The sequence below is a fragment of the Oryza sativa genome, chromosome 1 (assembly GCF_034140825.1).
Source record: "Oryza sativa Japonica Group chromosome 1, ASM3414082v1".
Classification (NCBI taxonomy): domain Eukaryota; kingdom Viridiplantae; phylum Streptophyta; class Magnoliopsida; order Poales; family Poaceae; genus Oryza; species Oryza sativa.
The window spans coordinates 206,001-233,743 of NC_089035.1; the positions used below are offsets into that span (position 1 = coordinate 206,001).

General features: G+C 43.8%; 5 protein-coding genes across 9 annotated transcripts; 4 read left to right on the forward strand and 1 right to left on the reverse strand.

Annotated features, from left to right (window-relative positions):
• Window positions 1–344: 344 nt before the first annotated feature.
• On the forward strand, window positions 345–5,252 carry LOC4326452 (uncharacterized). Of its 2 annotated transcripts, none has more exons than XM_015762016.3 (12): window positions 345–520; window positions 662–769; window positions 1,417–1,537; window positions 1,712–1,839; window positions 1,921–2,068; window positions 2,170–2,348; window positions 2,613–2,850; window positions 2,953–3,057; window positions 3,140–3,285; window positions 3,452–3,559; window positions 3,700–3,788; window positions 3,962–5,252. In XM_015762016.3, exons 1-12 carry the CDS (start codon window positions 452–454, stop codon window positions 4,506–4,508), a joined length of 1,986 nt encoding a protein of 661 aa, XP_015617502.1. In that variant the 5' UTR covers window positions 345–451; the 3' UTR covers window positions 4,509–5,252. The 2 variants fall into 2 exon arrangements, with proteins under 2 accessions (XP_015617502.1, XP_015617507.1); XM_015762021.3 differs by having other exon boundaries at window positions 2,953–3,045.
• LOC4326291 (C-type lectin receptor-like tyrosine-protein kinase At1g52310) lies at window positions 4,554–7,991 on the reverse strand. Of its 2 annotated transcripts, none has more exons than XM_015762068.2 (4): window positions 7,848–7,991; window positions 6,818–7,246; window positions 6,116–6,683; window positions 4,554–5,439 (listed from the first exon to the last, which is right to left on the reverse strand). In XM_015762068.2, exons 1-4 carry the CDS (start codon window positions 7,933–7,935, stop codon window positions 4,860–4,862), a joined length of 1,665 nt encoding a protein of 554 aa, XP_015617554.1. In that variant the 5' UTR covers window positions 7,936–7,991; the 3' UTR covers window positions 4,554–4,859. The 2 variants fall into 2 exon arrangements, with proteins under 2 accessions (XP_015617554.1, XP_015617545.1); XM_015762059.2 differs by having other exon boundaries at window positions 6,116–6,686.
• Window positions 7,889–12,568, forward strand: LOC4326292 (protein NCA1). 3 transcript variants are annotated; one of them, XM_015762080.3, is made up of 8 exons: window positions 7,889–8,302; window positions 8,654–8,973; window positions 9,069–9,300; window positions 9,425–9,570; window positions 10,675–10,762; window positions 10,843–10,989; window positions 11,900–12,049; window positions 12,151–12,568. In XM_015762080.3, the coding sequence occupies exons 1-8, from the start codon at window positions 7,889–7,891 to the stop codon at window positions 12,196–12,198; spliced, it is 1,545 nt and encodes a 514-aa protein (XP_015617566.1). In that variant the 3' UTR covers window positions 12,199–12,568. The 3 variants fall into 3 exon arrangements, with proteins under 3 accessions (XP_015617566.1, XP_015617573.1, XP_066167064.1); XM_015762087.3 differs by having other exon boundaries at window positions 8,181–8,306; XM_066310967.1 differs by lacking the exon at window positions 7,889–8,302 and having other exon boundaries at window positions 8,648–8,973.
• A 1,964-nt stretch (window positions 12,569–14,532) lies between these two features.
• LOC4326293 (NAC transcription factor 29) lies at window positions 14,533–16,070 on the forward strand. Its single transcript, XM_015765518.3, has 2 exons — window positions 14,533–15,179; window positions 15,294–16,070. The coding sequence occupies exons 1-2, from the start codon at window positions 14,619–14,621 to the stop codon at window positions 15,753–15,755; spliced, it is 1,023 nt and encodes a 340-aa protein (XP_015621004.1). The 5' UTR covers window positions 14,533–14,618; the 3' UTR covers window positions 15,756–16,070.
• A 9,471-nt stretch (window positions 16,071–25,541) lies between these two features.
• On the forward strand, window positions 25,542–27,711 carry LOC4326294 (ricin B-like lectin R40G3). Its single transcript, XM_015765520.3, has 4 exons — window positions 25,542–26,044; window positions 26,152–26,274; window positions 26,967–27,195; window positions 27,340–27,711. Coding segments are annotated over exons 1-4 (807 nt in total). The 5' UTR covers window positions 25,542–25,591; the 3' UTR covers window positions 27,342–27,711.
• The last annotated feature ends 32 nt before the right edge of the window (window positions 27,712–27,743 follow it).

The window sequence follows — 27,743 nt, forward strand, 5'->3', positions numbered from 1 at the left end:
TTGTCCTTATAAGACATTTCTAATTATATAATCGTTAGAACATACGAGTATGTTACTAGTACCTTAAAATAATGCGATAGAAAAATGTGTGGTTAGAAAACGTATTTTCCAAAACGTGGGATAAATAATCTCATTTTAATAATTTGGAAAAAACATATCCAATTGCTACCATTATTGGTAATATGGCCTTACGCATGTGTATATTAGCATTATGATTTATGTCCTTATACTCCTCCTCCCTCCTGTCCTGTATTCAAAAAAAAAAAGAAAAGAAAAAGAAAGGATAGGTCAGTGAGGTTGAGTCGGTCGCATATTGAAAAAGAAAGAGTGGCTTGGCTTGGCTTGGCTCGCGCGGCGTCTCCGAAATTCAAACGGATCGATTTGGTTTTGTTGATTTGATCTGGCCGGACAAGGAGAAGCAGAGGAGGAGGAGAGTTCGAGATCGAGATCCATGGCGCTGCTCTGCTTCCTGCTCGACATGCGGAACATCCCCCCTCCGCTCCTCCACCTCCTCAAGCAGGTGACGTGACGTCACCTCCTCCTTCTACCTCGTGTTGGTGGTGGTGGTGGCGGCTATGGCGGCCATGGCGGCTACTTCTGATCGAGCAAGCAAACTTCAAATTAATTAATTAAGCTCTATATATCTACGCTACGCATGCAGTGCCTACTCCACCTCGCCAACCTCTACGCCGCCATCCCCTCCGCCGACCTCCCCGACCGCCTCGCCCTCTGCTACGTCCACCCCGCCGCCTCCTCCTCGCCTCCTCAGGTTTAATTCGTTTTTCTCTTGCCTGCACTTTCACTTTTCCGAATTTTAGTCTCTCTCTCTCTCTCTCTCTCTATTAACTGCCCCGATTGCCATACTTCTTCACTCCCTAGTGGACTAGCAGTAAATGATTGATTGAACCAACCGGCACCATCACTAGTAAATCACACACCACAATCTCTATTATCTGTAACTGCCCTTGTTTCTGACTATTCTTCTTTTTTAATTTTTAGATAATGAGCTTGTTTCTCACTGCGATGCTGGATGTTTGCACTCTGGATTCATCTCTGTTTTTCTTTAAGTTTTCACTCTACATGCTTTGCAAATCTGAGCTGTTTGTTTTACTTGTAAAAGATGGCCAATATACACTGACTAAGTCTGTGGCTCATTGTGGAATTACTACTGTTTTTTATTGCATCATTCATATCTCGATTGATTGCCAATCATATCCCTCACTGAAACTACTAAGCTGCCTTCATGAACAACTTAACCAATACCGACTCACCATATAAAATGTGTTACTGCATGCTCATGTAAGTAGATTTCTATTTACGGTGCTCACTAATCTCAAACCCAGCCAAATACATATTCCTCCCCTCACTTTTGTGAATTTCCCAAACTCACTAACATAACATGTCAACTTCCACCAGCTCAAGGTGGTGTATAGGCCTGGAGAGAAATTTAACCTTCGAGACTTCCATCATGCTGTCAACAATTTGCCTCTCGATGCCTTTCGTCCTAACCAACATGGATCTCTACATACTACTGGAGGTAATAATTATATTCATGCTAACTAGGGATGATCTCCGTGTTCAATGTTTGATCATTTCCATAACCAAACTTACTAGGCAACATAAACGACTGAATCTCTGCTCTCTAACTGAGTACAATGCACGCTCTTCAAATACAAAAAATATTATCTTACTCAATTTTTCTCCTCTGCAGATGTGTCATTAACAAATCTTTTTAGCAATCGAGCTATCTATTCTTGGGCCACTGATGATACCTCCAAAAAAGTGATTGCTTTATGTATGTCTGCACAAAACACACAAGCTCTCCGAAGATCTCTCATGGTGTGGACGATTGTCTTTGCAACTTTCTTTCCAAGGGATCAAGTAACCCGCTTAATATTCCTTTTCTTTTGACATCATCAGGACGCAGCAGAACAGTGTATTACAGTGGAGTTTGTATTGCTGGAAACAGGAGCTGCATTCGTATGTGATGGTGTTTCTGAAAATTCCAATGGTTTCATAGACACAATTTGTGACCTTGAAAACTGTGTGGTACGAAGATACAGTCCTGGTGAGGTTCTTGTTTATCTCCTTATATACAAGTAAAACAACCCTCTTGATTAACGCAAACTATAATAGTGTCATCCTGTAACTACAAACTTGGAAATGCAGAGACTCAAGTTTTGCATGGATTAGTCAAGAGGTGGTTAGAAGAGCTAAAGGATGACAAGGAGGAGGCATTGCAGGCTGTATTTGTATTCAGAGTTCCCATTATCAGCACTGTTAATCAAATATCTTGCAGCATGTATGCTTCAGCAAATCACATCATTGATGGTTTTCCATCATGTCAGGTGAAGCAATTTATACGTGTCACATATTACTAATTAACTGTACTGATTATGGTGGTTAATTTCTTTTGACGTTCACTTTCATCTTGTCCTTGCAAGTTTCTGAAGGAATTTTGCCATATGGATTTGGTGATTTCATCATGCCCTTTTTTTAGCTTTTCATTTACTTCGGACAATAACTATCATGTCTACACACTTTACTTTAAGCAATCCTGTAGCTTCTTGCAGGTTTATGTTACCTATGTTAATCCAGACCATATTGAACAGATATGCAGGTGCCATGGTCGCCCTATTGACCTTGCTAACACAAATAAGGCAAAATGGATGTGCCCAATAACTAGCCGACAGCTCACAGCTTCTGATGTTACTGATACTGCTGTGAAAATTGGGGAACAGACAGTACTGTTTCTTCCTGACTCAGAAGGCGTTTCAAGCTTGCGACGAGCCTCATCCTCCATTTCTTTTGACGTGATTGAGCGCACCAATTTAGCCTCACTAAATGAAGGTAACCAACACTGTTAGCTATTGTGATAGGCATTACATTAGTTAGTCTTTAGAGGCTCTGTATCTTCTCCGTACAAAATTTAATGGCAAACTCTGTTAATAGGACTCATAATTGGGACGCCTCATATTGTGATTCCCAGCTCTAATGATGTTGAGGTTGCTCTTGATGATGAGTGCTCAGATCAGAACACCCAACGTAGGTCTAACGGTATATCTGCAATATGTCTTTGGCTTCTTAAATGGTCGTGACATTTCAACATCTATAGTGTGTATTCTCATATTCTGTGCAGTTTTCTATGGTCTATGTGAGACACTTTTCAAGCTTGATCAGGGACTTGTGTGCTCCTCAAAATGCAATACTGAAACGATGAAGATAGGATCCCTTGAGTGTTATTATCTTCTCCAACCATCTGAGAAGGGACCGATGCTTCTGAGGGTACAGGCGACGCCCCCCGCCCTGCTCTATTGCAATAATAATTCAAGGCACACCGCACTGCACTTTTATGCTGTTTGTTTAGTCCATGAACATCCATTACCGTAATTGCAAGTGTATGTGGTTTGCTTTTGCTTGGTTCTAACAGTAAGAGCATATCATGCTGTAGAGGCTTGCTGGATCTGAAGAGATACTGCCTCTCCCAGTTGTGAGTCGACCTTGCAACTCTACCGGTACCAAGGAAGTCCAGAATTTGATCGAAACCTCATTATCTAAGGTTTGCTAATGGAAATATTATTGTTTCATGATTCCTTGATATATATGGGTTTCATTGGTTTTGCAACCTCCACCAAAGGTTTTTGTTTTGCCATATACTTATATGGAACTGCACGTGAGGTAACAAATTTAATACTTCAGATTGTGCTGAAGGATTACAACCCTCTACAACATGAGAGAGGTTTTCACTCGAGACTGAATTGTCTGGTGAAGGATAGCCTTCAATTTGGGTTAGCACTTGCTCTTTTTTACACACAAGTTTTTAAATTTCTAATGCTTTATTTGGTGTATGTATGGTTTCTGGTTTCATCTCCTGGCGTCTGTCATGTCATGTTTGGGTGCCAAGCCCAGGACTATGACCAACTAATAAGACTGGATTGTGAAGTTGTGATTGATTCTGCAGATCAATTGCTCCGGCTTGTGGCGCGAAGGATCCTCATCATCTTGATTCGTTGAGTGAACCACAAATATTGACATTCCGGGGTCCAGAGGAAAACAAGGTGCTGAGGCTGTGTAGGGAGGAGGGTGGAGATATCCAATCGTTCAGCTTCAGCGAGCCACAGGCAGCGTCAAAGGAGAAGGCGTCGCCCAGGCCCAGCATCACCGAGGAGTGGGAACAGCTTATCATCATCGACGACGACTTCACCAGTGCCGTCACATGTTCTACTTCTAGGGCCAACCCCAAGCTGCCGTCCCCAGTGAAACCGCTGGGCCTGGACGACAAGACAAGCAGGATTCTGGAGAGGCTGGAAGCTCCCAGGGCAAAGAAGCAGAGGGCTACCACCAGCACACGCACCGGCAACAGCAACACAACTCCACCACCACCAGCGTCCAGCATTGGAGCCGGAACACAGATCAAGAAGCCATTGCTGCCATTTGAACCCAGCGCAAGCCAACCTCTGAGACCCACCTTCAACAAGCTCAGGCGGAAGCCCACTGCAGCTACCTAGCTTGCTGCCCTTTTTACTACAGTCCCATGTATAGAGACAGGAAGATATTATCACACCTTCTATCAAATGTAGATATATAGATAAGGTCACTATTACAACCATTCAGAAATTTGTGCTCACTAAACTGATATCTTCTACATAGAGGCCAACTCAAGTACACATGGGCAATGACCATTTTAACAACAAACAGCCCATTGCTACACAAAGGTTAATTTGGTTTGGCCTATGGGGGTCCTAACTTCTCCCCTCAAGTACTTCTCCTAGTACTAGTTAAGCAGACACTTCAATAGATGTGCTGCCAGCTGACTGACATCGGAAACTACTGAATTGGTTTTCCTCTAGCAGTGGATTTCAGCGAGGAGTCCGAACCTCCAATGGTAACATTGGAGATGTAGCGCTAGTGCTTGTGCCGCTCAGTTGTTCTGATGCTGCTGACTTTAGCTCAAGTTGCTGGAGCTGATGGACCACATGAGACATCCTTGGTCGCACCGAAGGGACATGCTGGGTGCAGGCATAGACCAAGTCAACAACTTTCTGGATGACACCTACATCTGGCAACTCCTGAATCAGTGGGTCTAACAGCTCTAGGTACCGGTGTGACTGGACTAGAGGTGTTGCCCACTCAAATATAGTCTGCCATCCAACAGACTCGACAGACTGAGTAGGCCGACGGCCACTGATGATCTCTAGAAGGAGCACACCAAAGCTGTAGACATCGCTCTTTGTTGTCAGTTCATTCCTGTATATGAATTCAGGAGCAAGGTACCCATAGGTTGCAGCCTTCACAGTCCTCTCGTGCATTACTTCCCATGGTACAAACTTGGACAGCCCAACCCCCATCAGATGGGAACCAAATTCCTCGTCAAGTAGCACGTTGCTTGCACGGATATCACGGTGCACGACCTGCGGCTTCACCTTGTCATGCAAAAATCTGGATCAAAATGAGCACTGGTAAGTAAATAGCAACTAATAGTAGCAAAACAAAACACAACGCCATAAGGGCTTGCATTGACGTATACGCATTTGGCCTAATTTTAGTTCCACGGGAACCCAAACAACACTCTTGAGTAATATAGCTTTAAAAGATTATATGGATGTAGAAGCCATCAATATAATTCGAGAACTCTAGAATCATGCACCTGCAGCGATAGAACCGTAAGACAACAGGTGGCTTCTCTAATTGTCTTTATTATGACATAATTAAAGTGTAAGTATACTTAGTGGTTTCCCATGCATGCTACCACGTACATTTATGCAGCCCACCGGTGTCAATTAATAAGCAACCAAAAACATATAATGATCAACCATGGGAGCTGAATGACGGGAAACAACAAAACTCTGAATGAAACCTTGAAATTTAATGCAAAGACAAACCATCCTAAAATGGTAACCCAAATGAGTTCCAAATAGGTCTGGATATAAATTAGTGCAGGCAGGCGCATGCAAGCGGTACGAAAAATCTGCATGCACACGAGTGCACGCAAGCTAGGTTTATGCATGGATCTATGTTAGAGGGACCTAAACATCTCAGTAAGAAGTAGAGTAACATGTTTGTGAAAAATAGGCAAGTAATCAAAGATTCTGTACAGATGGCTAGGATGACTTACGCGATCCCTTGTGCAAGAGTTGTAGCAACTCTCATCCTCATTGGCCAATCAAGGCACCGCCCTCCTCTAGGGACATGATGTAGCCAAACATCCAACGGCCCATTGGCAACAAACTCATAAACAATAAAGCGGTCACCATGATCGTAACAACATCCTTTTACTGCAACTAAATTAGGATGATACAGCTTTGCAACTCTCCCAATCTCAGAGTAGAAATCTTTTTTCCTTTGTAGGCTTGATCTCTTCAGCCTCTTGATTGCTACTCTGGATCCATCTGGCAAAATTCCGCTATAGGTTCCACCAGTCTTTGCATTCCCAGGAAGCCGGTTGCCCTCACTGAAGTTCTTTGTGATTGATCTAAGTTCTTCACTGGTGAACACTTTCCATAGCGGTGGAACTAACGCGGTAGCTGAAGTACTGGAACCTTCACGCGATCTTCTCCTCCTCTTGCTTCGCCTATAGACAAGTAGCCAAACTACTACTGCTAGAGTGGTCAAGAGAATGAATCCGCTTACAACGACGAGCACTATGAAATACTCCTTGTGGCAGTGATCATGGTAGCATCGGTCTTCTGACATAAAGTAGAGTTGATCAGCAGTACAGAACAAACATATTTGCATATGGTGAGAGGAAATAATGATTTGTGATAAAGAGATAATAGATTATACAGATGGCACCAGTATTAGCAAAAGGGATACTCACCATGATTGATCATACAGATGAGTCCATGTGAGTCGCTGCATCTTTTTGCGGTAAGTGCGGCATGGGTATTGGTAACCAAAGTGCATGCATCATTGGTGGTAGCAAGAGCACACCCAGTAGTGCTGCAGTTGGCGCGCAATGGGTCAGCAGGGAAGGCAGTATCATTCCAAGAAGATGAATCATCGGACCATTTCCAAGCAAAAGCCGAGGCAGTGTTGTTGCGATGACCTCCGACCCAGCATCCAGAGGGGGAAGGTCCACAGAGAGACTTTGCAAGATTGAGGTCTTGAAGTGATGATAGGGCAGCCAAATGAGCGGTGAAGTTGTTGCGGCAGAGAGCCTCGGATCTGTCCCAAGAAAGGGGTGTAGGTATGTAGATGAAACACTTGTCGAGAGCAGGAGTGATTTGCCAACCATCAGGGCATGATGCTGCAGAGAAATGGGTGGCAGTTAATAATAATAATAATAATAATAATAAGGTAGTAAGTATGAATAATGAGAACCCTGGCATCTGATACAAGGACGACAGTAGAGTATAGTGAAGTTAAAGAAGAAGGTGTGACAGACATGAGGATGAACACAACACAGGTCGTAAATTAATTATTAATAATATACTAATGGTATCCCCATTACATTTACATGGTCGTGCGGAGAAAGTGTAGCCGAAGAAAGGGTGTAGGTGGCGGGGAAAAAAAAAGAAATCTTGTTTTATATATAAATTTGTGTGCGAGTGTAGAAGAAGAAGAAGAAGATGTAAGAGAGGAATTCGTTGCTTGTTTGTGACAGACAGATTGATGTGGAAGAGTAGTTATTAGGAGGGAGGAAGCAAGGGCAAAAGGAGAGTAGAAAGAAGAAATAGAAGAGAGATGCATGCAGGTTGAGGTTGGCGAGAGAGATAGGGAAAGAAGTGATGGATGCAGCGCCCCTAGTACTAACTGGAGTAGTAGGGATCTAGTCAAGTGTAGTAGAAGCAGTAGAGAAAGAAAGTAGTACTCCTATGAGGCAGGCGAGGCGAGGAGGGAATACATACAGGTGGAGGTGGAGGCGGTGGCGGTGAGGGAGGCGGGCAGGATGAAGAAGAAGAAGAAGAAGAAGAAGCGGAGGATGGCCGCCGCCATGGCCGCCGATCCGTGTCTTCCCTTGCGGCCTTGCCCTTCCTTCCTTGATGATGAACAAAGAAAGAGGAATGGAGTAGAGGTGGGAGGAAGCGGTGGTGTGGTGGGGTGGGGACTACCACCATTAATGCAAATGGGCTATCGGCCCAACATACTCCATTATGGGCTTCTGTGGGCCTACTCCTCGATTCGTTTGCGTTGCGGTGCGTCGCGTCTTCCTCCTCCTCCCGTCTTCGTTGTAGTAGCTTGTGGTTGGCAAATCAATCGAATCGATCCCCTCTCATCCGCTCGCGGACACAGAATCTCTCCTCTCCCTCTCGGCGCCCAGGTTCTCGCCGCCGCCCGCCCCTTCCTTCTCTTCTCCTCCTACGTACGTAAGTATCGATTCCATGCCCCCCTCCCCCATCCCCCATCATCATACGATTTCTAGGGTTTCATGCATCGGGGATGAATCGTCCATGCGATTTAATTCTATTCCCTATTACTATATTATAATCGTATATAGAGATTGATAGATAGATAGATAGATAGATTCTTCTTACAACAAGAAGAATAAACCAACCCCAATTTTTTCCCAACCTCTATCTAATAATCAAGCTGCTCCCTACTTTAACAATCTCTCTCATTCTTCTCAATTCAATTCTACTACTGTACTGCATTTAGTCTCATGCTTCATTGAATTTTCACTCAACTGCTTGCCACCAATCTTTCTTTCATGCAGGTAAATAATCCACCTACGATAGATACGACCAACCCCATTATGAGCTCTCTATGCCCCTTTGCCAAACTCGCCTCCGCTGGCGCCACATGCCCCGTAAAATCATCATCAGACAACAAAACCACCATCAATCACACCGACGACGACGACGACGACAATGAAAAAACTGGCAATGCTAACACCGATCCTCGTGTGGTGCCACCAAAGTGCCCCTTTGGCTATGACTCCAACACCTTCAAGCTTGGCCCACTCAGCTGCATGGTCTGCCACGCTCTGCTACATCAAAGCAGCAAATGCACCCCGTGCTCCCACAAGTTCTGCAAGTGCGTAGTATCATATTTCAATACTAGCTTTCTACTAGTAATTCCTTCCGTCCGTCAATAGTATATACCTTCTGAACACTGGATTTCCTTGTCAGGGCATGCATATTGCGCTTTAAGGACTGTCCATTGTGTGGTGCTGACATCCAAGGGATCGAGCCCGATGATGAGCTTCAAGGCCTTGTCGACCGCTTCATTGATGGCCATGCCCGAATCAAGAGATCACATGCTGCAGGCGATGGGGAAGCCGCAAGTGACAACAAGACCAAGGTCATTTACGAGGATGTCTCCATGGAGAGAGGGGCTTTTCTGGTCCAGCAAGCGATGAGGGTCAGTTACGCTCAGCTTCTTTTACCTTTGAAATTTGCATATATCCTTCATCCTCTGCTCTGTATTAATTTATTAATGCTCTCTATATATATTTTGATAATACCTCTGACTTTTACATATCCAGGCCTTTCGCGCACAGAACATTGAAAGTGCAAAGTCAAGGCTCAGTATGTGTGCACAAGACATCAGGGAAGAATTGAAATCTAAACAAGACAACCAAGAACTGTGTTCTCAACTTGGAGCTGTGTTAGGAATGCTTGGGGACTGCTGGTACGACAATTTTCTCTTGGGGACTGGAGGATATATGTGAACCTGCTATTGATACGTTTATAGCCTACTCCTACTCCCTCCGTGTCTAAATAATTTACATGTTTGACTTTCCCATTTAAACTTTGACCATTATTTGCTCTTAAGTTGTTAGACCTAATTGAACAAAAGTTTGATTCTTATATTTAGGACATAACACACTTTAATAGCATGGCATCATTTCTTGTGTTTGTAAATATATAACAAAAATACTAGTGGTCAAAGTTCAAAAGTGAATCGTGCCTGCTATCAGTCATTTAAAAACGAAGGGAGTATTGAGCTAAATTCTTGCATGCTTTTTTTTTCTTCTAATTGAGAGAACAGTTCTTAACTTTGAAATGTCTGTAGCTTTCCTCAAAAGAAGAGAGATGCTCAATGCTTTGTATCTGTTGTGCACGAGGGCCCATTCTAGCCTTGGCCCGTTCATCTTTCTGCTCATTCAGGGCCTAGTTATCTTTCATGTGTTCTAATACCTGAATTTTCTATGTTTTGACTAGGCATAGAACTTGCCTTCCGAACAAGGGAAAGGTGAATCTTGTTGTAATAACGTTTGTTCTCCATTAAAATATTAAACTGTTATGTGCCTCAGCGTGTTCTACAATACTGATGCACAGACCACAGAGGTTGTCTAGCAGGTTGTAGACTGATAGTGATGCCAATTATGACTGGTCGCAATTCGTCTGAATAGAAGTATATTCACAGCTCGGAAAACGTGGGAAACCTTTAACCATGCCCTACACCAGCCAGCATACTGATGCCAATAGCAAGCTGATAGCTTGTGTAATAGCCAGCTACCAGCTACCAAGAGCCTAGTTCTAGTCAGGATGTCTGGTACCTGCTCATATAAAAGCCTCAGGGTCTGTCATAAGTTGTTGCTGAACTCATTGTGTTTCCATGTCACTGGACGGTGTTTTGTTTTTATCCCTATGTTATAATATCTGGCTGAACTTTTTCCATGAATTTCATTGTGCTCTATTATTTTTCATAATATTTGTGACACATAACCATGGCAGTATTTAGCTTATTTTTTCTTTGTTTGTTCACAATTGACCTCATTCCATGCCACAGTCGGACCTTGGGAGATGCTCCTTCAGCAATCACTTACTATGAAGAAAGTGCTGAATTCCTCTCGAAATTGCCCAAAAAAGATCTGGAGGTTGTATTTTGTTGTTAATATGATCATAATAGCATGATAGTAAGTTCTCATGTTGATTTAACTTTTGCATACATCTACAGTTGGTCCATACTCTCTCAGTTTCACTAAATAAAATTGGAGATCTTCGCTATTATGATGGGGACCTCCACTCAGCAAGAAGCTATTATGCGCGTTCGTTGGATGTTCGCAGAAGTGCAGCAAAAGAACACTCAGCTGTGGCTTCCCAGGTAATTACTGTGTTACTGATTAAGATTAGCTATAAATACAAAATGGGCTGCAGTTATCATCTTAGAAACAGAAGGAACCTTATTCATCACTCTCTTTTGTCCCTGCTCTTTTGTGCTAGCTCTTCCATATCATTACGCTAGTAGATGTATCTTATATGTTCCATGAAAATGATATCAACAGATATTGATCAAAAGTTCTTCCTTATCTTAGATTTTTATTATACAGGCATAATTAGAAATGTTAAGTGTTTAAATGTGTATTAGATACCATATCAATGAGCGCTCCAATTGCACATGGACCAGTAGCTATTTTATCCCATAATTCATGGTCCTGGTACTGATTGACATTGCACATAATACATACTAGTAGGCAGAGAAAAATGGATGTAAAAAAGGGGTTCCTACACAGAATTTTTGTATTCCTTTCTCTGAAGCAAATTGTTGTCTGAAGTCTGTGGTAGCAAGTGCCAGACCATACTAGGAAGTTTGGCAATTTGCCATAAATGATGGCTACAGATCTTTTAACCTATATTTATGCTTGTTCCCAATTCAACCGTGCCAATAAAATTGTCAATACCATTGAGATGATGGCTTTATTTCATTACTTAGTCTGTGGCCAAAAAATTGGCACTGCCAAAATTTTGGTAATGAAAACCAATTAAAACGCGTACACATAAAAAGTATTGGCTACAAACCAAATGAACAACTTCACAGAAATTTGTACAACACACAAAATGGTTGCAAACCAAACAAGCCCTTTATCTTCTCTAAATTTTAATGTCAGTAGAACCAAAAGAAGATAACAAAGCATTTTGTAAGATTGTGGTAGGCTTTAGCTGCTACATGGAACAGACATATTCTTGAGTGTTTTTTCTTTTGCTGTTCATGATCTGTCTACTTGTGGATATAGGTCATTGATGTAGCAACTTCTCTTGCCAAAGTTGCGGATGTCGATAGAAATCTTGGGAACGAAAGCATGGCAGTTGAGGGTTTTGAGGAAGCAATTAAATGCCTTGAGAATTTGAAGCTGGAATCTGGAGAGGCCAGTCTTGAGCAGCGGGTAGCTACTACTTATCCTTGTGTACTGCCTTTCATCCATGCGCTCCTATTTGTGGTGCTCTCGACGACTGACTTTTATCATGTACTGTAATACTTTTGCAGCGTCTCTCGGTTCTCGACTTTCTACAAAAACAATTGGATGACAAGTGATATGCACGGTTCTAATTTGAAGAGCACACTCACAGGATATATGCACTATCCATAATGAGGATCAGCTCCAGTACGTAGTCTCTGTGATGCATATGGAAGGGAGTTGCTCCAGATCGAATGAATGGTAACTGGTGTGTATTTGAGGTTTGCTGCGACACAGAATAAATACTTTCGAGTTGTATATGTTTCTTGTGTCTGCCACGGGTGGAGACCTCTTTGAGTCCCTGAGGCACCACGGAGACGAAACTTCTCGGAAGTACTGATTCCTTGTTGCCTCTGCCGTGTTATGTGAATGTTATCCCACTGTATATTTATTGATGATATAATATAAGAAAAGAACAGCACAGATGTTTTGTATCGCCCTATCAAATTTAAGTTGTTTTGCATATTCTAGCGGCAATTGAGATAATCTGGATGAGGAATCTCAAAAGTCAAAAGAAATCAGGTTTCTTTGCTCTTGCCTTGTGAGAGACGGATCTTTGACAAGAAGGCAAGCAAGTCTTGCTTGGCAAAGTCCGCAACTGATGCAAATTTGACTTGTGCAGAATACAGCTAGCTAGTTTATTAGTCTAGAAGATTGGGAAGACACGTAAAATGAGATGAGCCATTAGTATATGATTAATTGAGTATAAACTATTTTAAATTTTAAAAATGGATTAATATGATTTTTTAAAGCAACTTTCCTATAGAAATTTTTTACAAAAAACGCATCGTTTAGTAGTTTGGGAAGCGTGCGCGCGAAAAACGAGGTGTTTTTTTTAAGCAACTTTTCTATAGAAAATTTTTATAAAAAACGCATCGTTTAGTGGTTTGGGAAGCGTGCGCGCGGAAAACGAGGTGTTTTCTCACCCTATCTCACACAAACGAACACAGCCTAATTGATGTTTCTGCAGGAATTTAGCCACATAATTTTGGAAATGTTGCATGGTCTGCAGGTTTTGCATAGCCGATTAGCCGATGGTGGTGTAGCTCAATTCATTTGATTTGATTTTATTTTATTGAATTTTGTGATATGATAGATCAAACTGATGAGCCAATTAAGAGAGGCCTGATTTGCTGGCCCAGGTAGATAGAGTAGGAATAATTCGATTTACGCGCGGCGATGGTGATTGAACCGAACCGAACAGTATAAATTACTAAGAGATTGCGTGTCATTCCATGCATCTTAATTTAGTCACGTTTGGAGGTCGATTCCGGTTGAGTGACCGATCGAATCGAATCAGTCACGTTACATATATATGTACTCTGCCGGTATATATACGTATGTATATCCGGCGCGGTGGGTGCGCGTCGGAAGAAATACTTGTGTTTCTGTCAAAGATATAATATACTCCTACTTATGTTCCTGCGAATTTGGGCTACCATGCATGCAACATAACAATTATTTAGCTTGTAGATCGAATATACTCCTACATGGGTGCTGGCCGGAACTGTACTAAAAATCTACTCCCCCTGTCAAGAAAAAAACAAACTCTGAGTTTCCGTGCCAACGTTTGACTATCCATCTTATATGAAACTTTTTTATAATTAGTATTTTCATTGTTATTAGATGATAAAACATGATTAATACTTTATGCGTGACTTATCTTTTTAATTTTTTTCATAATTTTTTTAAATAAGACAAACGGTCAATCGTTGGCCACGGAAATCAGGGTTTGTCTTTTTTTTTTTTACGGAGGAAGTAATTAAGTGTGTAGGACTGTATTTACCAATCTAGTACTAGAGGCTGGGCGTGCGGATCGAAGGCTTCTCTATACTATACACAAGCTGTTGCTGCTGCTTAAGAGCAAGTACAGAAGCAGGTTATATAAGCTAGTTATAAACATATTTTAAAAAGATAAAGAAAGAGAGAAAAGAGCAGCGGATATAGCCAGCTGCAGCACGGACTCTAATACGTAATATGTGTATGACAGGTGAGACCAGGTATTAATAGTATAGTAAGCAACTATTATATGAATTGGCTATTACATTGGCTATAGATAATTTGGAGCTAGTAGTTGACTATACTATTAAACTTGCTCCAACAGGAGTCTCAATCTCTTACCATTGAATTTTACGGCCGGGTCGGAAGAAATATATATAAAACTTTACTAGTAAGTAATTAATTTCGGACAATAGATATATACAACGTACTGTTGACAAAATTAACCCCATGGTATTGACATTTGTATCACTGTACTAGATCATACGTACTTTATGTATTCACTTGGGAGGAAGAATTAATTAATTAATTAACGTATGTACTCAGGAATTATATATAATAAAATGGTCTCTCGATCGATCGATCGAGCTAGGTGTATATATATAGGTGGCCTGCCCCCATCCACAACTCTCAAATTTCTATCCTTTTCTTCTTCTTCCATCGATTGCATTCAAATATTGATCAATCACGAGATTAATTGATTGATATCCATATATATATGATGACCATCGACCTGCAGCTTCCGGCGGCGGCGTGCGGTGATCATCACACAGCAGCAGGGGCAGGGCTGCCGCCGGGATTCCGGTTCCACCCGACGGACGAGGAGCTCCTCCTCCACTACCTCGGCAAGCGCGCCGCGGCGGCGCCCTGCCCGGCACCGGTGATCGCCGAGGTGGACATTTACAAGTACAACCCGTGGGAGCTGCCGGCCATGGCGGTGTTCGGGGAGTCGGATGGCGAGTGGTACTTCTTCAGCCCACGCGACCGCAAGTACCCCAACGGCGTCCGTCCCAACCGCGCCGCCGGCTCCGGCTACTGGAAGGCCACCGGAACCGACAAGCCCATCTCCATCTCGGAGACGCAGCAGACGGTACTGCTGGGCGTGAAGAAGGCCCTCGTCTTCTACCGCGGTCGCCCGCCCAAGGGCACCAAGACCAGCTGGATCATGCACGAGTACCGCCTCGCCAACGCCGCCGCCTCCTCCTCCTCCTCCTATACTAGTAACATGAAGCAGCTGGCCTCATCATCATCGTCCAGCTCCAGCAGCGCCAGCATGAGGGTACGTACGTGCTACGGTGCTAGTGCTAACTACATATATATATATCCTCTTCCATATACTCCATCCACTGATCGATATATATATATGCGCAATTATATTCATGCGCGTACGCAGCTGGACGAGTGGGTGCTGTGCAGAATCTACAAGAAGAAGGAGGCCAACCAGCAGCTGCAGCACTACATCGACATGATGATGGACGACGACAACGATGACGAACACAACCTGCAGGTGCAGCAGCAGCAGCAGCAGCAGGCTCAAAGCCACCGGATGCCAAGGCCTCCATCCATCTCAGACTACCTTCTCGACTACTCCGACGACCTCCCGCCGTCCACCGATCAGACGCCATCTCTGCACCTTGGATTCACGGCGGTGAACGAGGGCAACAACAAGAGGCACAAAACTATGGAGGAATATTATTCTATTTCCATTTCCACTGCAGATATGCTGCATGCGTCGTCGTCCACGTCCAACAACAAGTCGACGCAAATCAACTTCTCCTCCATATTTGAGCCGCAGACGCCTGCAGCTGCGGGCCATCAGCTGATGTCTTCTCACAACGACGACACATCCATATGACCAACCTCCCCCATCAACTATCTAAAGCTAGGTTAGCAGATTCAATTCGTTCAGTCATCATTTCACTACCTACGTTCGTTACGTCCAAGCTTGTTCACAATTATTGGAGGGGTTGGATTTAATTGAATTGAATTCTTGTTCATCACAAACTGATAGATAATTAATTAATAGATTAATTGTCAGGAATGTACATACATACATACATGTGTACTGGAGTACATAGCTAGCAATTAGTGTCAATTATATACGTTGTTGTAAGTCGTTGTAAGTAACAGTTAATCATGTGCCAAATATATAGCAGTGTTTTACAACAAATTAATTGTCTCTGGGAATTAACACAAATATATATGTATTCGGATGGCTTAATATATTACACTAGTTTGATCCTCATATACACGCATGCTAGCATGGATCATATTGCAATTCAGAATCCGTACTAAAGGTTTGGCTTTCTTCAATTCCATGAAAGTTAGACGGTTGGCTCAATACTGCATACTCGATCACAGGTTGTCCGAGTATCCAGCAGCAATTAGGCCGAGTTTAGTTTCAAATTTTTTCTTCAAATTTCCAACTTTTCCATCATATCAAAACTTTCCTACACACACAAACTTCCAACTTTTCCGTCATATCGTTTCAATTTCAACTAAACTTTTAAATTTTGGCGTGAACTAAACGTCCACAACCTTAATGAAGGGTGGAATTATTATATATTATTATGTATAAATTTCATAATATATATAGCTAAGGGTGAATTATTTAAAGAAAAAACTAGCTAGGGTGAGAGTTGTGGATTTCTGAACTCTAGTTTTTTATTACTCTTGGTTTTTAATGCCCGATGCTATTGATTTTTAATGTGACGTTGACCATTTGTCTTATTAAAAAAATATAAATACTATTTATTTTGTTGTGACTTGTTTTATCATCAGAAAAATTATAACCTTAACTTATACTTCCACATATTTATACTAAATTTTTAAATAAGATAAATGATCAAATGTTATGCATGCACAAAATCAATGGGTTCCTACGCTAAAACCAGGGGAGTATAACACAAGAACCGCGATGGGGCAGAAGCTTTTGTAAGTTATTGTCCTAGCTAGGGTAACTAATTAATTTTTCTATTGATTAGCCTTCACCGATCGAGCTTAATTAATTAATTAGGAGTAAATAACTTGCGCGTGACAGATATTAATTACGTGCCAATTGGTCCCGTTACATATATGTATATGCATCATATAGATAGAGAATTCTCACACGTAACAATAATGGATCGATGATCGATATATATATATATATATAAAGAGAATGACTGAGTTTATACGTAAACCATGCATGTACTGTTACCTAACCGTTTGCTTGTGAAAGTTACCTAGCTAGGAGTAGAATCAAGCTAGCTAGTAGTTGTTAATTAAACCATGCATCGATCCGATTGATATACTTATATGAGAAGGAGAATATTCTCAACCAAATGCATGTTTGACCAACCGGCCAGTTGCAAGGTTAATTTAGTAATCAAAGCCATTTCTTCCTATAGGCCGAGAACGAAATAATTAAGGTAGCAAATTAAAAAGGGTGTGGATTAATTTGAGATATATGTACATACATACTTGTGTTGGTACGTTAGTTGTCGATTGTTATTGCCTCACGCATCCGCTATATATATATCTAGCTCATAGCTGATGTCGAACCTGAATATGACAAACCATTAATTTATATGTATGATGATGTATATTGATCTATATATGAATGGAAAGACACAATCAAGCTAATAATTAGCAAGTGTATATGTAAGGTATATATAGGTATCAATTGCTTGCTGACAGCTGATCAGTACAAGCGCTTGTATACGTGCGTACTGAGGAATTAAGCAAGCAGATCAGGTGCACGCATGGAATCTCTCTATAATTAAATCTACTATGAAGACATGCAGTACTACTAAGTATAGGGCAGTACGTACATGGTGAAATTAATAGTAGTAAGGAAAAAGTACATCTGACGTCCCTCATTTGTCACCGAGATACAAAATCGTCCCTCAACCCAAAAACCAGTTATACAGGATCCCTTAACTTACAATACCGGTTCACTTTAGGTCCTTAGGTGGTATTGAACCTAGTTTTGTCTAGTGTGGCAGATTAGTCAGCGTGGGACCCACATGCCAGTATGACACGTCACCATCCTCTCCTTTCTCCTGTCTCTTTCGTGCTCCTCTTCTCACTCGCGCCTAACAACGTGAGGCGCGGCAAGGCAACGGTGGTCGCGGCTCCAGCGATGAAGGGCGGTGGCCGGGTGGGGCTTGGAGAAGTGGCCCTCAAGTGCAAACGAGCGACGGCAGGAAGAGCAGCGGTTGGGCTCTCAGCGTGGAGGCGGTGGAACTTTGGATTTGGGGATTTGGGGCGGCGGTGGTGGCCAGATTTGGGGAAAACAATGGTGGTGGTCATTGGGCGCCGGCGAGGAGTGAAATGGGGTCATGGAGAGACAAGGAGCTTGGTGGTGGTGGCAGCTTGGTCGATTGAACACTGAAGATGCACTAGTAGAGATCAGCACATCTATGACAATCTACTTTTGTCATGGAAGATGTGATAATCGTCGTAAAGTAACATCTATGATGAACTTATGACGAAATAGGATTCGTCGTAGAACTCGCGTCACATAAGTTTATCTATGACTAAACGGTAGATTTCGTCATAGAAATGCTTCTATCCATGATAAAGGTGCTCGTCACAGAATTGCTTTCCAGCTGGCTAGTGACAAGCATCGTCCAAGCCACGTGGCTGCCATACGTGGAATCCACATTGGATGTGACATGGCAGATGACGGCGGTTGATGTAGAGCATGGTGGCAGCGACATGGAGTGCGCGCGCGTGCTGGCTTTATAGCCGTGGTGGAAGGGAGGATGAGCGTACCGTCGAACCACGGGCTATCGGGGGCACCATGGCTGCGCGTGGGCAAGGCGGGCCGACGGGGGAGTTCAGCCGTAGGAGTAGTGGCAACTTCTTGCGACTGCACAATGGAGAGCTAGGTCCGCACGGTGGTGGAGGCCATCCACTCATCTCGCGCGCAGGCTGTCATCTACCTCGCCGGCAGCGCCTCCCAGGTAACACCATTCGTCGCTGCCCCCACTTCCATGTCGTCGAGCGGTGATTCGCCAGCAGATTCGATGATGGCGCATGGGGAGAAATGCCAGCAAGTCGGTGCGGCTGCCACGCCTTCTCCTCCATCAGCACACTGAACCTCTTCCCACCACCCTGCTGCTCCGCCGCCGGGTTCCCTATCGACGGCCGCGCCTCCTTCCTCGACGTCGGCTGCGCGTTGATGTAGTCCGCCTGTCCCGACCACCCCAGCAGCGACGCCCACCACTTCTCGCCTCCGCCACAGCTCCCATCGGCGCAGAACCTCGCCGTGTGGCAGCCGACATGGACACCGCGGCGCATGGCCAAGCCACCGGCGGCGGTCTCACTGATAAAGCCGTCCCCGATGCTAGAGGAGGTGGGATTTATGGTGGGGGCGCCCCGTCGGCCTGCTCTGCCCACCTGCTCCGCCGCTGCCGCACTGCCCACCGCCGCCACTCCGTCCTGTCGCCCATTTGCAGGGGAGAGAGAGGATAGAGAGGAGGGAGAAGAAGAGGATGAGGGTTCACTGACATGTGGGGCTTGAGCTAACTCAGCTGCCACGTCAGACAAAACCGGGGTCAAAACCACCTGAGGACCAAAAGTGAACCGGTTTTCTAAGTTAAGGGATGATGTATATCTGGTTTTATGGTTGGGGGACGATTTTGTAATCCGATGACAAGATGAGGGACCTTGTATGTACTTTTTCCTAGTAGTAACACCGTATACTCCATTTACTTATATGGGCCAAGTGAATGCCGCGACGCGAGAGACGACAATGAAGAATACTCCATGTATTACGTCCTGGGCCAATATGAACGAATAGTGGGCCGGCCTGGCCTTTACACGCTACATAGATCATGTATCAGAGGATTAAGTTCAATGTAGGTCCCTCATCTTAACATCGAGGTTGGTTTACATCCTCGAACCATAATATGAGATGTAACGCATTCTCTAATTTACAAAACTAAATTAACAGAGATCTCAAGACAGTATTATGTATGATTTTGACTGAATCGACGGGGACCACACGGGCCTCACATATCAGCTACCAATTTTTTCTTCCTCCTTCCTCCACCTCTCTTTCTCTCTCTTTTCCATCTTTGGGTGATGGCTTACAAGGAAAAGGGCAGCGCACAAGCAATCGGCGGGAGAGGAGCTAGGTGGTGGCGATGGTGTCGAGCCGAGCATCCCGCAGCGCGACTTGTACAACGCACTTGCCGAGCAACTGTGCGTCCTTTCGCTCTAGCCCGCTGTCGGTGAAGGCGTCATCCTGGTTCTCCTCCTCTAGATAGGGGAGAGAGAGTAATAAGGAAGAATATATTGTTTTCACTGACACGTGGGTTTCATAGGGTTTAATTTTGTATTTTTGTTTCTAGTGCCACGTGAGTCATAACCACCCTTGATACTGTCTTGGGACTTCGTTTAACCTGGTTTTATAAGATTAGGAATTTGTTATATCTGGTACTGTGGTTCGAGGATGTAATCCAAACTCGACGTCAAGATGAGAGATCTAAAGTGAACTTATTCCTTTCTTAGATGACTGACTTTAGGCTGGAGAAGACATGAGCAAGAATGGAAATTAATTAAAGTCGAAATAAGAACAAGAATCAAAATCAAAATCGAATGCACTAATGGTGTGGCAGAGTCATGAGTGGGTGGCATCACCAGCCATAGTTTAAATCCTGGTGCCCACTAATATTACACACATACACATAGTCTTTCGGCGGGTTTCTAGTGTTATCAAAGATATACTGCTGCTTTTTTTTTGTCTCGTGTTAGGAGACATATTCCTTGGTGTGTGTAATAGTGTGTGGGCGTGGGTGCCTACCGTGTAATTAGAAAAAGGGAAAAAAGATTCAAAATCGAATGCAATCAGGTGGGAAAAAAATTCTCTGCGGCAGTGCCGCACGAGTGCACGACACCACCCATGCGACACCGAGCAGACTAGTGACGCGTGTCCAATATTCCTACTGTAGCCGAGTCTAGCTTCGGAGCCGAGCCGATGTCCGATCTCCTACCCCACACCTCTGTCCACTTGATCGTTGAAAAAGCCACCGAGCAGCATCTACCAGCTGCACATAAAGTCTGAATAATTTCACTTTTTAATAGGGCATTTTTTATGCAAGCATTGGTGATAATATTTCTGGGGATTTTTCTAGGGTCAAGTGGACAGAGGTGTCTTGCCATCACGAGATTTAAATTATCAACCATTTCCACCGTTTTGGAGATTTAAATTCAGATATTAGTGTTAACATCTAAATTTGACAAATAGAACGGGAATAGAAAAGTATGATCGAATTTGAAAAGACCCGGCTGGTCTAACTTCTTTTTAAATATCGCATCTACTTTTTACCAAGTTTTAGTCTAGTTTTATCCATCTTCGTCGGTTTGCCTTGTAAGTCGTCCGGTCTGTCCCAAAAACCTTCCGTTCTATTCACGAGACGGATGTTTATCCTATTTCGTATTAGGGCTTGTTTAGTTTACGAAAAGAAAATTTTTGGGTGTCACATCAGATGTTTGACCGGATGTCGGAAGGGGTTTTCGGACTCGAATGAAAAAACTAATTTCACAACTCGCCTGGAAACCACGAGATGAATTTATTAAGCCTAATTAATCCATCATTAGCACATATGGGTTATTATAGCACTTATAGCTAATCATGGACTAATTTGGCTCAAAAAAAATTTGTCTCGCGATTCCATGCAAACTGTGGAATTAGTTTTTTGTTTTATCTATATTTAATGCTCTATGAATGTGTCCAAAGATTCAATGTGACATTTTTGGGAACTAAACAAGGCCTAAATCGGCTCCCACTACTAAAAAAACATTTTTCCAAACGAGCAAAACCTATTCTTGCGTGCTGTTGAGGCGTCCGTATGCCTGAAAATTTCTGCGAAAATCGTTATTTTTTCATGCGGGTGGTGCACTCGCACGCAAAAATTCAATTTTCGCGTGCAAGTGCTTATGCGTACGCAAAAATCAAAATCCAAAAAAAAAATAAAAATCCCCCAAAATTAAAACCCTAGCTAGGTGAGGGACTTTCCCGCCATTGTCGTCGTCGACCCTCCCCTCCTTCTCTGGGCTCCTCTCGCCACCGCTGGCGGAACCGCGCGGGCCGGGCGAGAGAGGGCTGCCACCGTCGGAACTAGGTGGGGGACGGCCGGCATCGCTGTTGGCGGCTGTTAAATGCCAATTTTATGCCACCAATACCTACATAAATCAAAAGAAATAAAACATCCAACAACCACTGGATTCACGAGCGACGTGGGGGAGGCCCGCCGCCACTCCGGCTACCGCCGCTCGCCTGTCTGCCTGCAAACTATAGAAGTTTTCGTATAGAAAAATTGTTTCTGTATAGTGTCCTTTAGCCGGTTTAGATTTTTAATAGGGCATTTTTTATGCAAGCATTGGTCATGATTGGCAGAATGAAAAAAAAAGTTACCAACAGTTGATCCGTTTTGGAGATTTTTGTTGTTTCGGAGATTTAAAATCAGATGGCGAGAGGTTCACAACACCATATATATTTGTACAGCATCATGTAAATTCATTTGGTCTGAATTGCAGAAGCAAAAAGACAGCCAAAACGGCGCGGCTCGATGTACTCCTGGTCCTGGACAGCTTGGCTCTAATCAGCGCCAGCAGGATGGGCTCGGCTCGGCTCTGCTCCAAAGAGGGTCCGATGCAGCAGATATCGGACACGCGCCACTAGTCTGGGGGGTGTTGCAGAGAATTTTTTTTCATCAGGTGGAGCAATGAGCTGTCCTTGGTGTGTGTATGTTTTTGTTGTGACAGTACTTCTCTCTTCTATAATATAAGGGATTTTGAGTTTTTAATTGTAACATTTGACTACTTGTCTTATTCAAAAAATTTTAAAATTATTAATTATTTTATTTGTGACTTACTTTATTATCTATAGTATTTTAACCATAACTTTTCGTTTTTTAGGGAGTACTAGACTGGGAGAGCAGTGGTAGAAGAGAAGAGAAGAGAAGAGAAGATCGTTGATATATGAGGACGTGTAATTTGGTGGGGGTGGTCACGTACGTTCGAGGAGGGTGGCGTCTTCATCCACCAAATTAATGCCACCTCACACTCACGCTGTACTACATGAATATTCAGTCACGAAGGTTGCTATCGATCGGTAGAACGTACTACGTGTTGCCTTTTATTGATTTTCTTTTTCTATCTAAGATTTCGTTAGTTTATAGGGGTAATTGTGTTTTTCCCTTGTTTTACAGTTCAATTGTGATTTTACTCTCGCTTTTTAGGGTTTGTGATTTTGTCTCTGCTTTTTTTAAGTGAAGCAGCCGTCTGCCTCTGGTTTTGACGGTAGTTAGGTGGGCCTAGAATTTTCGAATTAAACGAAAAAAGAAAGTGATATTCTAATTTGTCAATGACCATCCTACCCTTGGTTCACTGAAAGAGCCAACCTGCTGGAACGATTTCCCCAAATCGAAAAGATCTAGAACCCTAGCGAGAAGCGGCGGCGCGCGAAGGCCAGGGCGCGGCAGGGAGGCGCGGCGGCCCCGCGGGCCAGCGTGCGGTGGAGAGGGACGGCGGCGCTTTGCGCGCTGGTAGGGAGGGCGAAGAGGAGCGGCATCCTCGCGCTGCGGACCGGCGGGCGCGCGCACAGCCAGGCTCGTCAGCCGTCGTCGCCACTGCCCGGCGTCCAGCCGCCGGCTGCTGCGCGCACCGACTTGTCACCACCCCAGCACGTCCTCCACGTATACAAGCGCTACGGTCCACCGCGGCAGCGTCGACGTCCTTGTCCGCAAACATGGTGGTGGCAGCTTCCTCATCGAGCAGCAGCAACTCATCCTCGAGGGGAAGGGCCCAGAGCTTCTAATCCTACACGGCAACAACACTTTATACTTGTGTATAATTTCTCTTCGTTTCTGAGTTCATGGCTATCTTTGTCTCTCTTATCTTCTCCCTTTTGCTATCTCTATATTTGTGATTGCCATGGAAATACAGAAGACGAGGGGCCGCTGATGTATTGACTTGTGAGTTCTAGTTTGGGGGCTTTCGTTTGCAAGGATTTTCATTTGATTGATCTTCTTGATTTGTTATTTTGGATCGAAGCTGGCTACCTTCATGCCGTGTTGCATACCATACTTCAGTCTGGTCGGTCAGACCGATGATCGAGACCGAAGTATCGATTAACCGAACTTTCGGTTTGTATATCTGTGAGGACAAGTTCTGTCATCAATTCAAAATGTTAACATAATAAATTGTGTTAAAATTATTGCTAAAATTCTGTGAAAATTGTCCTAAATATTGTGTTCTGTCAACTTTTACAAAATTTGTCAACATTTAACTTGAAATACGCACAAATTTAACTTGGAACATGTCCAGTGTTGATGCCAAAATTATTGATTTCAATAGTAGGGGTATATTTGTCCATTCACCACACATTTAACACCGTTACCATGAGTTAACAGAGTAGAGGCAGACGGCTGCTTCACTTAAAAAGTAGGGGCAAAATCACAAACCCAAAAAACAGGAGCAAAATCATAATTAAACTATAAAATAATGGTAGGAACACAATTACCCTAGTTTCTACTAGTATTACTCATGAAATTACATACAGAAATTCTTGTATATTTTATTTTAGTTACATATATAAGACATATACGCGCATACTCCACCCAGATACATCTCTCTAATAACACATGCTTAAAAGATACGAAAACCAGCAACTCACTATGGGAATGTCTAGATCGACTTTAAACGTCTGAAATCACTTTTCTATTTCATTGTGTGATAATGTAATATTTCTCACAACCATTTACTATTAAACAAAGTTCCTTCTTTTCAAAATGGCTCAACAATAAATTATTCTAGCTAACAACAAAAATCATAATATATATATCATAAAAAATATCTAGTATCACTTATTTGCTTATTTGTTATTCACTCGTTTGAATCAAATGTTAGAGTACTCTATGATATTAAAAGATATTGTGGGACAATTTGTACAAGCGGCAAAAGCAATAGTGGGACGGTAGATTGGCTGTCATCGTCACTACATAATTTCAAAGGAGTACAGAAAGGGTAGCATAGATATTTAAAATCGAGGAAATACGAATGGCTGATTATTTTAGACGTGTTTAGGGGTGAATTTGGATTGATTTAGATGTTGATGGTGTGAATAACCCCAAGTTGCAGGGATGGCAATGGGGCCCCGTTCCCCGTCACCCGGTGGGGAATTCCTCTACTAGGGTGCCAAAACAGGAGAGAAATAATCCCCATGGGGATGTTAACGGGCGAAATTCATACCCATCGGGTGAGCGGGGATGGGGACCCGGTAACTGCCTGCCTGTCATGTGGGTCCTATCTTTCTCACACACATATAGCCTGTGTGTACGTCTATTTCTTCAAGCAAGGAGACTAGCTAGCTAGTTACTCCACATCTGTATCTGTACGCATGCAAAGTAAACTAGTCCTATTTATTTGTAAATCGTGTGTCTCGTTCTCGTCGATCTCCATCCTAGCACTGTGATAGCTCATGCTTGGATTGAGGGATTGATTGATTTCTTCTCTGAACTTTTTGTGATTGAGCCCACTGTAACTGTAGCGATTACCGGGGGTATTATGGGCCGTGGGTACCCGCGCGGGGCCGGGGACGGGACGGGAGACCCAATCATAAATTGGAGGCGCCGGCCATCTCTCCTCTAGACCTCCTGACTCTAATAAATCTCCTCCATTCCCCCAAATCCATCCATCATGGAGTTCCCTCATCGCCACCACCACCACGGCCACCGCGGCGACGACGACGACGACGATCGCCGCCGCCATCCCGCTCCCGCTCCCGCCTACGGCCACGACTCAGCCCCTCCGCCGGGTCCCTACGGCCAAGCGCCTCCTCCGGCTGATCCCTACGCTCGCCACCCGCCTTCCCACGACTACGCTCATCCTCCTCCGGCGTATGGGGGAGGGGGCTACGGCAACGTCGTCCACGTTTCCCACGAGGTCTCCGACCACCAGAGGCCCACGCCGCACTACGGTGGATCCGAGTACATCAGCCCCGTCCAAGAGACCCGCCCTTACCACGGTGGCGGAGGAGCCCCACCGGTGACCCACAGGATCTACTGCAAGGCCGGGGAGGACAACTACAGCCTCGCCGTCAGAGATGGCAAGGTCTGCCTCGTCCGCTCCGATCGCGACGACCACACGCAGGTACCTACCTCCCTCCCTACTTGTTCAATTTCGCGCGCGATTCATCCCCCTCCCTCATCTTCAGTCAAAACAATTGCTAGTAATTATTTATGTGATGATGGATGCAGCACTGGGTGAAGGACATGAAGTACAGCACGAGAGTGAAAGACGAGGAAGGGTACCCTGCCATGGCGCTCGTCAACAAGGCCACCGGCGACGCCCTCAAGCACTCCATCGGCCAATCCCACCCTGTACGTATTTCCTCTTTTCCTCTGCCTCTCTTACAATCTTTTGCCAACCAACACCAATCCAGAGACGTGCGTGTCACCCCGTCCGTGCAAGTCCAAATTAGCTTGCCTACATTAAACCAGTTTGGAATTGAATTATTAATTTAAGGATTTGCTACTCTACAGGACTAAAATATCACATTTCTATTCACAACTTGTCCAAACTGTATCACTAGGATTAAAATATCCTTTTTAGTCTGAGGTCTTCTACTCGCTCGCACCATTGATACTATTTTATCTTCCTTTTGGTTGGGACAATTAATAGTATATGCTTGCATGTTCATTGTCATGTCTAGAAAATATTGCGAGACTCTGTTACTGCATCCTTACAATCGCAACCAACAACTTAAGATCTGTGATAGTTCGGGATTGGCATCCACCCATCCATGATCCATGTGCCGCATGCATGTTGGTGGGGTGGGGTGTCCATGTGCTTGTCTGTCATGTGAAAAAGAATTATTAGTATGCAATTGCCATGAACACAATTTTGGGATCTCAAGCTGTACCATTCCTGCTGATCGAAAGTTAAGTAAAATCACTCGCTAACTCCCGTTCAATAAGTTAAGTGTTGTAAGATCTCTGGTTAGTATGTACTGCAGTGAAGAATTGCTAGGAGGAATATATAATATGTCATGGATGGATGGATGGATGGACAGGTCCGTTTGGTGCGCTACAATCCAGAGTACATGGACGAGTCTGTGCTGTGGACGGAGAGCAGGGACGTTGGGAGTGGGTTTCGGTGCATCAGGATGGTGAACAACATCTACCTCAACTTCGACGCGCTCCATGGAGACAAGGACCACGGCGGCGTGCGCGACGGAACCACCCTGGTGCTCTGGGAGTGGTGCGAGGGTGACAACCAGCGCTGGAAGATTGTTCCCTGGTGTAAGTTATACTTCTCAGACACTATCTCTGCTCTGTTTTTTTCTTCTTTCTCAAACAGACAATCTCACTAGCTACATAAACATTGTTGGTAATTTCAAACTGCAAGTATACGTTAAACTCATAACATGCAATGCATACATGCAGGATCAAATCAAATCTATCTGTCTATCTCTACATATGAGTGAGGGAGGTTTATGGAATAATAAGAGGCGCCTCTGATCGATGGAGGGGCCGGCAGGTGTGGTCGCTCGACTGGCCCTAGCTAAGTGTTTTGTTTTGTTTGGTCCAGCTCTGTAATAATCCAGCCATCTCATTGTTTGGAATGTTTGTTGTTGATCCATAAAATTTGGTCCCGGTACGAATATGAACATGTCACGTCTGTGTGTGTGTGATACTGTTACTTGTGATGCATCTACGTACATTGCATACAAGCTGCTGTTGGTTAATTGTGTTGCGGACGTACTACGTACTGTATTTGTGTGCAAAGATATATTTGCATCGCAAGACTTTTCTGCCTGTCGGATTACAACATCACACAAAACTCAACT

Bases quoted from the DNA above. Each gene is read 5' to 3' on its own strand.
- LOC4326293 (XM_015765518.3), top strand. From the start codon at position 14,619: ATGATGACCATCGACCTGCAGCTTCCGGCGGCGGCGTGCGGTGATCAT. The intron at 15,180-15,293 runs GTACGTACGTGC...GCGCGTACGCAG, and splicing joins CCAGCAGCGCCAGCATGAGG to CTGGACGAGTGGGTGCTGTG.
- LOC4326452 (XM_015762016.3), top strand. From the start codon at position 452: ATGGCGCTGCTCTGCTTCCTGCTCGACATGCGGAACATCCCCCCTCCG. The intron at 770-1,416 runs GTTTAATTCGTT...AACTTCCACCAG, and splicing joins CCTCCTCCTCGCCTCCTCAG to CTCAAGGTGGTGTATAGGCC. The intron at 3,789-3,961 runs GTTAGCACTTGC...TTGATTCTGCAG, and splicing joins AAGGATAGCCTTCAATTTGG to ATCAATTGCTCCGGCTTGTG.
- LOC4326291 (XM_015762059.2), bottom strand. From the start codon at position 7,935: ATGGCGGCGGCCATCCTCCGCTTCTTCTTCTTCTTCTTCTTCTTCATC. The intron at 7,247-7,847 runs GTATGTATTCCC...ATTTCTCTGCAG, and splicing joins CACCGCCTCCACCTCCACCT to CATCATGCCCTGATGGTTGG. The intron at 6,687-6,817 runs GTGAGTATCCCT...ACTTTATGTCAG, and splicing joins CATCTGTATGATCAATCATG to AAGACCGATGCTACCATGAT.
- LOC4326294 (XM_015765520.3), top strand. From the start codon at position 25,592: ATGGAGTTCCCTCATCGCCACCACCACCACGGCCACCGCGGCGACGAC. The intron at 26,045-26,151 runs GTACCTACCTCC...TGATGGATGCAG, and splicing joins ATCGCGACGACCACACGCAG to CACTGGGTGAAGGACATGAA. The intron at 26,275-26,966 runs GTACGTATTTCC...ATGGATGGACAG, and splicing joins CCATCGGCCAATCCCACCCT to GTCCGTTTGGTGCGCTACAA.
- LOC4326292 (XM_015762080.3), top strand. From the start codon at position 7,889: ATGAAGAAGAAGAAGAAGAAGAAGAAGCGGAGGATGGCCGCCGCCATG. The intron at 9,301-9,424 runs GTCAGTTACGCT...TTACATATCCAG, and splicing joins TGGTCCAGCAAGCGATGAGG to GCCTTTCGCGCACAGAACAT. The intron at 10,763-10,842 runs GTTGTATTTTGT...ATACATCTACAG, and splicing joins TGCCCAAAAAAGATCTGGAG to TTGGTCCATACTCTCTCAGT.